Here is a 12175-nt window from a genome sequence, read left to right as displayed (position 1 = left end):
AAAGGGCAAAGCCCTGCAGGGTTGCTAAAGAAGAGTGTAAATACCTTGGAGTTCAAATTCTGCACTTGCCAGCTGTGTGACTGGGGCAAGTTAGGGAACCTCTCTGAGCCTTTGTTTTTTTTTTTTAATCTATAAAACTGGGATATGATTAACCTTCCTGATGGAGGGGTTAAGAAAATTAAGTGAGTTCACGCACCCCGACCTGACTGCTCAATAAACAGTTCCCACTTAGAACAAAATGTGCCACTGTTATTCTCCGGAAGGGAGGGGCAAGTGTCTCTGATGCCCAACTTCAAATCCTTATTTTGGGATTCGGCCTTACCTTGGTGTATCCTCCAGTGCCGGATATACAGCTCCGGACCTCCCTGGGCCACCACTGCCCACCGCGCTGGACTTTTCTAAGGGCCGCAGTTCGCTCCCTGGCCGGTTCCCCTCCTCCACCTAACAGAAGAGGCGGTGGACTGAGTATTTTTATTTTAAAAGACTTTTTTCTGGGCCTCTGACCCGACCCTGCAGGTATCAGCGTGGGTTTCACGGGTCTCAGTAGCTTTGGCAGAAAGGAGGAGGCGGCTCAGCTGGGAGCGATGAGGGACCCGGAGCCACACACGCCCCTCCCCACCAAGGTGGCCCCACTGGGGCCAAGGCTTGGGTCTGGGACTTTCCACGGCCTCCAGATCTCTCGAGGCGGGCGGCAAATCCTCCTGCGCAAGGGACCCGGGGAGGTTGGGAAGGGGCCCGGGCCAGCTGTCTGAGGGTATGACAGGAAAGGGCCACAGGCCGGGATTTGGGACCCCATCGTCTCCTCACCTAAGGAGGCCCCGGGAACTGCCTCTGGCCGAGCTCTACAGGGAAAGGCGGGCTCCATCCACCGCCCGGATCCCCTTCGGGAGGACCCGAATCCCAGGGCCCTGCACTGGCTACGCGGTAAGGGTAGCCAAGACCCGGCGACAGCGCCTTTCGCCCGCAGGAGGGGCTGGGGAGCGGAGCCCTCGCGGCCTCGGGGCGCCAACCCGGCGTTGGCGCCTGGCGGGAAGTGACTGGAGAGTTTGCTGGATTTTGTCTCCATCCCACTCTACATCTTTAGGCCAGGGCGGCTGCAAGGACACGTCCCGCTCTCCAGCCACCCGGCCCCACCGAACCACCCGGCAGAGCGCGGAATCAAAGGCACTGTCCATCCGGAGGCCCAGCTGCCGACAGCTCGAGAGGACTGACAGGCCACCCGTCTGTCGGGCCCCGGGAAACCCGCCTCCCTGCGGAGAGTGGCTCAGGACAATCTCACACACACACACACACACACACACACACACACACACACACACACACACACTCAAATAAAGTAGAAGCCCAAGGTCTGCCTCCACGGCCAGAGGTGGCTTCCGGAACCGGACCGAGCTTGGGTCCTCCGATGGGCCCGAGGGGGAGGGGGGAGGGGCGGCGGGGGAGGGGAAGGGGCGAAGGACCCCGCTCGGAGGCCCCTCCCACTCGCGGACGTTCCACGGGGTCCAGCGGGGTGGCGGCGGGGCGGCAGGACCGCGGGGCGGGCGGAGCGCGCCGGGCGGCGGGCGGGAGCCCCTCGGAGCAAACCGCACACACTCGCACCCCCTCTCCCTCCTTCTCTCCCACCCTCTCGCCGACACCCCCGCCCCCAGCCCCCTCCTCTTCCCCGCCCGCCTCCGCCCCCATTCTGGGAATTGTGTGGAAAAATTCTCAGCCAAACCTCCCACCTCTCCTCTCGCCCCCCCCCCACCCCCCGCCACCCCACTCCCTTTAAAAAACCCCCTTTCCTCCCCGGCCCCTGCACTCTTTGTGAATGAGGGCAGGGAACACGGCCCTTCCCCCGCCCAGGAGCCACGCCAGACCGCCGCACTCAGAGGACTGTTTGTTAATAGTCCAATTAGATAATTGCCATCTTTCACTCCTTTTGCTCCGCATTTCCCATAAAGGAATGAATGGGGAGAGCGGCGTGGAGAGGGCTTCTGCCCCGGCAAGGTGACGAGAAGGGCTGGAGCATGCTCCTTGCACAAGGCCATGCGCTTGAATTGAATCATTGTAGCCTAATCAATGCTCTTATTGGATTACTGGCTGTTGCTTTTCTCAAAGATATTGTAGCAGAGACAATGAAATAGCTAGGGGAAAACTTTTTTTTTTTTTTTTTTTTGAAGCAGATCTCACAGTTGAGATTTTCTCGGCTCTCTCCCTCTCCCCCCCTCTCTCCTGCTGGACTCTGAGTACAAAGCTGCCCTTTGAATGGGCTGCCTCAGGGCTGACCGGAGGTGCAAGCGTGAAAAAATCCAACGGGAACACTAAATGAAGAGAGGTGGCCGTTTAAGATGGCTGTCAGCGTCGAGGTGTGTTAAGGAGGAGTTATTTGGGACGAAAGCTTGGCTTTTAGAGTTCGGGGGAGACACTTTTCGGGAAAACTTTTACTCCCCCCCCCTTTTCCCCCTAGAGGCAACCTCTTTCTTCTGCAGCAGGGTGTGCGAGGGTTTTTGTTGGTTTCTCTTTCCCTCCCCCCCCTCCTCCCTCATTCAGCTCTATCTGTCGAGTGTGCAGAAAACCCCTCTAGCCAGTATGTGAGCAGGAGGGTCAAAGGCAAAGGGAAAGTTAATAATGCCTGCTAATGGTACTAACAATTCAGGATGAATCTTGTCAAAAGTTTTTCTGGAAGTGTGGGTCTTTGATTGTGTGTTTCCTGAAAGCAAGACCAGTCATTTCCGTTTATTCACTGGCTAAACCCCTACTTGATTGGGGACAAGGACAGAAACCATCCATTACGATCTGATATATTATCCAAACAATTTAGTGTATTCATGAGGTAACCGAAACGTGGGGGCTGCGAAATTACCCGTAATCAATTGCAACAGCGAGTGTACGTCCCCGCGGGTGTCGGACAAGTAGAAGTCGCCGTCTCAGCCACAGGCGGGAGCCGCAGCATTTCGGAGTCGCTCTGCTTGCTACCTGATCGCCAGGCTGGGGACACTGGACGTGCTCAGAGGACGCGGACGCTGACGAGGCGGCCTCGCCGCGGCTCCATCGGGATCCTGGATCAGACCCGCCGCCTCTCCGCGAGCGCGCCACTCGCCGGTCGCCGCTGACCCGCCCGCGGTCGCCGCAGCCGCCCCGCGGGGACATTCATTCTTGCCGCTTGCCTCTCTCTGGGCTGGGCGCAGGAGCTCCTTTGTAGGGTTTTGTGCCCGCGGCGCCTCCTTTTTTTTTGTTGTTTTTTTTCTTTTTTTTCTTTTTTCCCCCCCCTTTCTTTCTTTTTCTTTTCTTTCTTTTTTCTTTTTTTTTTTTTCCCCCATGTTCGGGAAACCAGACAAAATGGACGTTCGGTGCCACTCGGACGCAGAGGCTGCCCGGGTCTCGAAGAACGCGCACAAGGAGAGCCGGGAGAGCAAGGGTGCGGAGGGGAGCCTCCCTGCTGCTTTCCTAAAGGAGTCGCAGGGCGCCTTCTCCGCGTCGGGCGCCGCGGAAGATTGTAACAAAAGTAAATCCAATTCGACTGCCGATCCGGATTACTGCCGCCGGATCCTGGTCCGAGGTAGGAATGGGGTCGGGATGCAGGGCGCGTGTGCTTTGGGGGAGGACTCGGGGGCCCGAGCTGCGCGCGGCTCCAGACGCAGGCCCGCGGGGAGGAGGTGTCGGCTGCGAACTCGGAGAAAGTTACTGGCCTTTCTCCCCCCCCCCCCACCCCCACCCGCGGTCTGGCTGGCCGCTGGGCACTCGCACCCGGGGCGCGCACTCTCCTGCAGCCTCGACCCTCCGAGTCCCGAGGGGCCCCGCCTCCTGGGCTGCTGGGGAGCCTAGGGGCTGCGCGGGCCGGCCGGGGCTCCGGGCTGCGGCCTCCGGCCGGGGAGAGGGAGCAGGACACTATGGAGGACAAGTGCGCGCTGTGCGAGCCAGAGGACCTGCCGCGAGCCTGCCTACGGGCTCCTGCGCCCTGGCGGGCCGAGTGCACCCAAGGGCAGTGCGGGAGCCGGAGAGCAGCTGCCGAACGCCGGCTACTGCCGGGCTAATTGGCGCGCTGGGCCGAGGGCCCCGGCGCCGCGCTTGAGACTCGCCGCCGCCGCCGGGAGAAGCGGCTGAGCTGGGTCGCCTGGCCACGGATGTCGCCTCGGTGCTCCACTCGGCCCCGCTGTGCTGCGCGTTTTGCGCTCGGCTAGGGGGGCGGCGGTGGTGAGGCCCGGCCCCGGCCCCGCGCCGCCCCCGCCAGCAGATAGCCAGGCCCCGGCGGCCCAGGCCGGGTCCCCCGTCCTTCCGCCGCCTTGGCTCAGGAGAGAAGGAAACCCCGGGGTGGGGCGCTGGGGCAGCGGGAGACGAGTCTGGTCTACGCGCCCCAGAGCGGGGGACGGTGGGCCCCGGCCTGGTCAGTTTGGAGACCCTCAGGCTACAAGGGGACCCAGACCGCGCAGCCGAGGCTCCCAGGCCTGAAGGATCATCAGCTGATTTGGCATTTTTTTTTTCCCTCCCATGTCTAGAGGCCTCTATAAAGGCCAAGTCTGGTTCCGCCTCTCGTCATTGGTGTGGAGTTAGCCCCCTAGCTCCCCAAAACGCACAGTGTCTTTGCTCCCCGGCTGTGACCGAAGCCCTCCACCCCCATCCCCCACCCCAGACTGCAGGCAGCTGGCGGCCGTGTCCTCCAGCCAGCTCCGGCCAGGGAGGTGGAGGGAGACGGGAGGGTTCCGGTGGCTGACATCTCCCCTTCCTCAGATGCCAAGGGTTCCATCCGAGAGATCATCCTGCCCAAGGGCCTGGACCTGGACCGGCCCAAGAGGACGCGCACGTCCTTCACGGCGGAGCAGCTGTACCGGCTGGAGATGGAGTTCCAGCGCTGCCAGTACGTGGTGGGCCGAGAGAGGACCGAGCTCGCCCGGCAGCTTAACCTCTCCGAGACCCAGGTACCGGGTGGCCAGGCCGTGCACAGCTCTGCACAAGCCTGCCTCCCCATCTCTGTAACTGGCTCCTCCCGGGTACCCAGCCTGGCTCTGGACAGAGACGCCCAGGGGAGGTAGATTGGATGGGGTGAAAGACCTCACGATTCCTTCCCTTCCATAAACTAGTCCTTTCCCTCTACACCCTCACGTCTTCCAGGGCCTACACTCTGCCCTCCTTGTCCTAGCCCAGGAGGCCCCAACTGTTGTCCTTTGGAATTCTTTTTAGATCACAGTCTTGAGAGTAACCTGCTTGCCTCTTCTGCTCCACAAGGAACCAATGTTTGCCCCTGTCTTGGCCACGCCATTTTGGCCAGATTTCCAGGCACCACCCTCTTTGGGGACCCCAGGCTTATTCAACACCCAGGCCTGTTCTGCAAGCATGGGGCTGGGGCCAAAGGCACCTGGGTGCTGAGGGTGACAACTAGATTGCAAAGGCACACATGCCTGAGATTTGCCTGTGCAGGCAGGCCGCCCTGCCCCTTGAGTCTGGACCCATTCCCAGCCCTGGGCACCCACTGGGCACCTAGGAGGCCCTGTCTTCTGTGACAATGATATATGGGATCAGGGGCAGATCTGGGGCCCTGGGAGCCATCACTGCCAACTGCGCTTTAGGTCTTTTCCTTTACGTAAAATCCACATGACGTTATTGGAGTTAGTCACATAGAGTCTGGACCCTGGACTCTTCAGGGCCAGAGAGCTTTGGGGCCTGGTGAGGGCATGGCATCAGCTTGGCCTAGGTAAGGGAGACTCCTTTCTGAGGGCCAGTCTCTTTCCCTGTGCCCAGCCCTGAAGCAGGTAAGGAGCACTTTAGGTCTGGGATCTGGGCAGAAAGCTGAGAACTGAAGATAGATCATCTTGGATGTTCTTTTTGAGTTTGAGTTGGCATGATAGCTTTTTCCTGTTTTCTCTACTACCACCCCTCTTAGGTTTGCAAAATCTAGACCTTTCCATATAGCTGCTAAACTCCATTCTGGGCCACCAGGTAGGCCCGAGGAGGGGGCAGAGGGAGATGAGAAAGTGAGAGGGAGGTTGGTGGAGAGAATTTGGTTCACCCCAGCCTCCTGACTTCCTCCCATGATTCCAAAGTTCATGTTGGAGAACAGGTGATAAATTAAGAGTATCACTCAGAGCCTCCAATCCAGAGGCAGAGAGAGGAGGTGGAGATAGCTTGGCCTATAAAGTCCATCCTGCACAAATTATTCCTTCTACAGCCACCTTCCCAGCTTGCTGCTAGTTAATGGCCAAGTCTGACCCCAGTAAGCAAGTAACAGCCTCTTGAAGCCTTGGACAGTACTAATGCGGCAGAGGCTAAATTTGGTTGGGCCAAGAGCCTGGGTCCAGCAAAACAGAGCAACACTCCTCCTCACCCACCCCCTACTTCCCACACAGCAGCCTTCAGGCCTCACCCCTCTCCTGGAAATGTGAGCTCACAAGCCAGGATGATCCCCGTCTGGCTGCATGCAGGTAGCTAGGCAGCCCGGTGAAATTCCTTCTGGTCTTCCTTCGAGTTAGGATCACGGACATCTTTAATACTTTACTTATAATCTCTGACAGCCTAGGCCCGCTTCCACGACCCGGAAGCCCAGCCTAGTGCAGCTGTGTCCAACTCTTGGTGGCCCAGGGAGCTCCCCAGCCAGCAACCTCTCCTGCTGCGAGGTGGGGCTGGGACCGGGGCTGGGCTGGGGCTGGGGCTGGGGCTGGGAAAGGGACCTTCACGGAGCCCTCGCGTCCTGGGAGCCCGCCCCCCTTGACGCCGGTCTCCCCCTGCCCCTCTCTCCCGCCCTCCCTGCGCCCCTGCGCCCAGGTGAAGGTCTGGTTCCAGAACCGGCGCACGAAGCAGAAGAAAGACCAGGGCAAGGACTCGGAGCTGCGCTCGGTGGTGTCGGAGACGGCCGCCACGTGCAGCGTGCTGCGGCTGCTGGAGCAGGGCCGCCTGCTGTCGCCGCCCGGCCTACCCGCGCTGCTGCCGCCCTGCGCCACCGGCGCGCTCGGCTCGGCGCTACGCGGGCCCAGCCTGCCGGCCCTGGGCGCCGGCGCCGCGGCGGGCTCCGCCGCCGCCGCTGCCGCCGCCGCCGCGGCCGCCGCCCCGGGTCCCACCGGCGCCGCGTCCCCGCACCCGCCGGCCGTGGGCGGCGCTCCGGGCCCCGGGCCCGCTGGGCCAGGGGGACTGCATGCGGGCGCGCCGGCTGCCGGCCACGGCCTCTTCAGCCTACCCGTACCCTCGCTGCTCGGCTCCGTCGCCAGCCGCCTGTCCTCCGCTCCGTTGACAATGGCCGGTTCGCTGGCAGGGAATTTGCAAGAACTCTCCGCCCGATACCTGAGCTCCTCGGCCTTCGAGCCTTACTCCCGGACCAACAATAAAGAAGGGGCCGAGAAAAAAGCGCTGGACTGATTTTACGTGTTTGCCTGTATTTATATTTATAGTATCTATTGTGGTGATATTTATGGACTCGCGTATTCGGCGCCCGAGGCTCCTGGGCTGGGCTTCCCGCTCCCACCAGGCCTCTGACAGCTCTCCTTCCCCATTAGTCTCTGCTACCAATCTTATTTTGGGCTACTTTTTTTCTACCTTCCCTCCGTCCTCCTCTCCTCCCCCCAACTTCCTTCTGAATCCAGGAGAATCCAAAGAATTGGGGGGGGGTGGGGAATGCCCGAATTAGCCAACCGATGCCCCAACCGATGCCAGGCCCTGGAAGGAAAAGACTGGTTCTAAGTCAAAGCACAGGCCACCTGCTCTAGATCGGGCCGGGCCGCTGCTGCCGGTGATCATTCTTAGGAATATTGAAAGAGGAAAGCTGCGCGCAGAGCCCTGGGGCTGAAAAAGCCGGTGGGTTTCGTTAGAGCAAAAAGGAAGACGTTCCTCCCTCTTGCCAGAGAAACCAGGGCTTTGGGGAGCCCCTGAGCCCCACTTTATGGACTGCTTGGGAGAGCCGATGCACACGCAGCTTTCTGGCTGGACAAATCTTGCCGATTCCCCCCCCCCCCCAACACCTCTAGAGAAGCAACAATCACAACCACCCCCGACCTCAGGAGATACACCAAACGTCACGGTGGGCAACGGCGGTGATACATTTGATCGGATCAGCAATAAAGCCAGAGTAATAACGACCACATAAAACCAGATGAAGCGAAACCAGTTTTTAAATGCTCCTGTAACAATCGAGTTTGGACGGCTTACGAAAATCCACGGTAGAGAACGCTCCGCGGGGCGATGCAAAATTCAAGTTCTGGGTGTTACGACTTTCAACGGGAACTTAAAAGGAAAAAAGCAAAAGAAAAGCCAACGCCGCTAGTGAAAGACAATTCAGAATCTTTTCTCCGAGGCTGTTCGGGGCGACGGCCGACAGCTCCCCGCTCCGGGAGCGAGGGAAGGGCGGCTGCCGGGCTCTTCCCGCCAGCGTCTCCCCGACGACGCGCAGGCAGAATTGCTGGGCTTGGAGACGAATCGATGCCCTTTGCGTCCTCTTCCCCACTCCCGGATTCAGGAAACCCTTCCAGCACGCAGGAAACGACGCAGGATTTCAGAGCTCTTCTTGGAGGACCGGGTGTCAGGGACGGAGACGGGGACAGCGGGGCTACCGGGCCTCCAGTGTGGTAGTCTCGGTATTCAGATCAGCTACCTGCTCAGATAGGAAAGGCTTCCCTCCCCACACCCCTCCCCCCCCCCCAGGTTTCCACGGTCCCAAGTCAGAAACCCGGACCGCGACACCGTCACAGCCTCATCCCTTACCGGAGCCACAAACCTCCGTCCCCGCAGCTACGGCCACCCGCATTTTAACCAAAACTACAGACCTAGACGGCGAGGTGCCGCAGCGTCTAGAATGTATTTCTTCATCCGAAGCGAGCGCAGAGCATTTTTTAAAATAGTAATTTTATTGTAAATTATTTACGTCGGAAGCTCCCCCACCCCTCTTTTTTTTTCTTTTAGGAACTAGTGAAGAAAATAATGAACGATTCAAACATGGGTAGGTGTCACTGAATCCTGGCTACTAACTTTGTTCTGAATGTTTTGGATATTTGGATGTTTTGTATTTATGTGGTGAGAGTGAAATATATATATCTAAGATGATAAATGAGGTGTATTTTTGTCTTGTGTTTGAAGGATAAAAAAACAAATCAAAAAAGAAGAAGAAGAAGAAAAGGAAGAGAGACCCAGCAAATGATATGGCTCGGTGGCCTGGGGACTCCTGGGGCGGAGGGTGGCAGGCAGCCCCAGAGCTCCAGGCCCTGCAGCCGGTACCCGCCATGAGCTCCTGAGAGGAGGTTTGGGGCGGACTTTGGTCCCCAGAGACACAGCCACCTGGCTAAAATGTTGTTTCGCTTCTTTGAGTGGGTCTCACTCCCTCTCTGTCCCATTAGGTTAGACCTTCAGGCCCTGCCCCCCACCCCCATTCTCCCCGCGTGGTGTTTCTGGGTTTATTTAGGAACTTGTGTCCTGACACCCTAAAGTTCCTGCCTCCTAACACTCCCAGTTTCTAGAGTTTTCCAGCCACATCTCCAAGCTGACCGGCAGTATTTTGGATTCATGCAATCACAGGGCCCGGAACAGTTATGATTTTCCTTTCTTCTGATTTAGAGTCTCTCTGCCGCTAAGAGAAACTTGAAGGAGCAAGAGAATGGAAAAGATATTAATTCCTGCACAGACCTCTTCCCCCACCCCACCCCACCCCAGTATATACGCGGTGGTGAGCGGATGTAGACGGTGCAGAGAGAACGCAGGGGTTGAGGAGGATACATCTAGACACTTTCCTAAAGCATGAGGCCCCGGGGCGCAGGCATATCGGTCCTAGCTCCCTCTTCCTGGTGCCTGGGCACCAGGGTGATGCGGGGGGGCCCGCAGTTCCCTTGGGGCACCTGCACAGGCCGGGCCCCTCGAACCCTCAGGAGGGTACTGTGCCCGTAACCGCAAGTTTGAGGCACCCGAAATGAGGCGGCGGCACAGTGTGGTCGGCTGAGTTCATAAGCTGAGTGTAGGTTGGAACTCTGCGTGGTTTAGGGCCTTTGCGGTGAGCTGGTTGTTTTCCTGAGAGCAGCCACCGCCCCCAGACAGTCTACTTTTGTTTCTGGAAGTCGCTGCACACCCCTTGGCTTGCTACCTCTGGGCTCCTCCCCTCCCTGTCTTATTTCCTTTAGCTGGAACCTGCTTTCTCCCTTCTGTCCCTCTAAGGGTCTCTCTCCCCTGCTGCTCTGGGTCTCCATCCCCTTGTTTCTCCTTTCTTCCATGGCTTCTCCCCAGTCGCTCTCGGTCTCTCTGCTTCTCACTCACATTCATTCTCTCTCTCTGTCTCTCTCTCTCCCCAGTTCCTGTGCCTTCTCCTGGTGGCCCCAGGACCAAGGCGTGGGTGGCTCTGATGCAGCTTTCTGGCTGGTGGTTTGGGGCCAGTGAAGGGGGAGAAGAGAGCGAGAAGGTGGCATACATTTATGGAACAAAAGAAAACACAAAATCCTAGCTTCAGGGTCCCCACCAAGCTTAGCCCCCTCCCCCAGGAGCATCAGCCTGGGGAGTCACCAAGCAGATCCCTTAGAAGCTTTCCCTCCTTTCTCTTTTCACTTCCTTATCCCTAAAAAGGGGAAAGAGCTGCCTACCCCGTTTCTCTGCTCTCACCTCCCTTCCCTCCCTGGCTTTGGGAAGAGCTGCTGAGCTCTTCTCCTGCCACTCAGGGAGTGCAATTGTTCTTAACGAGACTCTTCTGCATAGAACATGAATCACAATTTTAATTAAAAAACGTTTATAGACAATTCATTTAATTTTAGTGCCTGTCTTGTTCCCCCTCCTTCCCCAAGGGCCTCCAGCAAGCTGCCTGGGTCCCTGGAGGGCTCTGGTGAGGCCTCTGTCCTCCCTCTAGTGACTCACAGGCCAGGGAGGAGGCAGGTGGCCTCTGTGGCAACAGCTGGCCCTGCCTGGGAGAAGGTGGAAGGGGCTCCTGGAGGTCAAGGAGAACAGCTGGAGTTGGGGGAGCTGAAAGGAATCTCATGCTCAGGCCTGCACAAAGCAATGTCCAAGTTAGCTCAGAGCAAAAAAGAAAAAGAAAAAGAAGAAGAAAACCTCTCACCAAACTCCTGTGACTTTGGTGGTCAGGTGCGGGGAAGACGTGGGAAGTCACTTGGGGAGTTGAGCTGGGACACAGGCTCAGATCCATACTTGCAGCTGGCCTGGCCCAGAGCAGAGTGTGGTCATAATAAACAGCATTTAGCAGCCCTTTAGAGTTGACAAATAGCCTTTCACATATACCGTCTGTATTACTCCTTACTTGCAGAGTGCCAGCCTCATTTTAAAGAGCCACATGAGGGGCGCCTGGGTGGTTCAGTCGGTTGAGAGACTGACTTCGGCTCAGGTCATGAGCTCATGGTTTGTGAGTTCGAGCCCCACGTCGGGCTCTGTGCTGGCAGCTCAGAGTCTGGAGCCTGCTTCTGATTCTGTCTCTCTCTCTCTACCCCTCCCTCACTCATGCTCTGTCTCTCTCTGTCTCAGAAATAAATAAACATTAAAAAAATTAAAAAAAAAAAAAAGAGCCACAGGAGGCTTGGAGCAGTCAAATGACTCTTGCTGGAGGCTATGGCCCTTGTCAGAGCCACAAGACTATAAGCTCCCCACACGGCCAGGACCCTCTTCTTCCTGCTTTTTTTTTTCTCCTTCTTTTCTTCTGCCCGCCCCCCCCCCCCCCCCGCCCGCCTTCTTCCTTCCCTCCTTCCCTTCTTTCTTCTCTTCCCTTCTTTTATTCCTTCATACTTTCCTTTTGTGCCCAAAGTGTCTGGCTCATGGTACCTGAATTCTTTAGCCTGTTTACACCCACATCTGTGGAGTCCCATTTCCAGCCCTCTTTTTTGCTACACCGGCTGCTAAGGATTTACTTGGTGCCTTCCTCAAGAGGTTTGAATTTTTCTCTTCTTCCTGTTTTCTTTCTTGCGGGTATCCAACTCCTGCCCCTACTCCTCTCCAGAGTGACATCTTTAAACACCTTACCATCTCTACCTCATGCTTCTGTAAAAAAACAAAATAAAACCAAAAAACTTCTTTACCATCTAACATTCATATGGTAAACATCTATATGGTAAAGTACACAAAGCTTAAGCATACAGTTGATGAATCTTTACACATGTGGGCACACACACACACACACACACACACACACTTCTTGAATTGTGTCAGTGATATTCTTCCAACTTCTCCTCTTAGGCCACAGGATGATACAATGTTTTTCTCCTGTTTGAAAAGAAATGGTGTCATCTTGGTGTCCTGC

The 12175-nt window shown here is 57.4% G+C and overlaps 1 protein-coding gene across 1 annotated transcript; it reads left to right on the top strand.

Moving 5' to 3' along the window:
* The first annotated feature begins 1848 nt into the window (after positions 1 to 1848).
* On the top strand, positions 1849 to 9211 carry VAX1 (ventral anterior homeobox 1). The gene is made up of 3 exons (XM_011287584.4): positions 1849 to 3541; positions 4711 to 4898; positions 6739 to 9211. Exons 1-3 carry the CDS (start codon positions 3301 to 3303, stop codon positions 7324 to 7326), a joined length of 1017 nt encoding a protein of 338 aa, XP_011285886.1. The 5' UTR covers positions 1849 to 3300; the 3' UTR covers positions 7327 to 9211.
* Positions 9212 to 12175: the final 2964 nt, after the last annotated feature.

The sequence above is a fragment of the Felis catus genome, chromosome D2 (assembly GCF_018350175.1).
Source record: "Felis catus isolate Fca126 chromosome D2, F.catus_Fca126_mat1.0, whole genome shotgun sequence".
NCBI lineage: Eukaryota > Metazoa > Chordata > Mammalia > Carnivora > Felidae > Felis > Felis catus.
The sequence above is the reverse complement of the archived record's forward strand: the minus strand, read 5'-3'. Positions and strand labels throughout refer to the sequence as shown.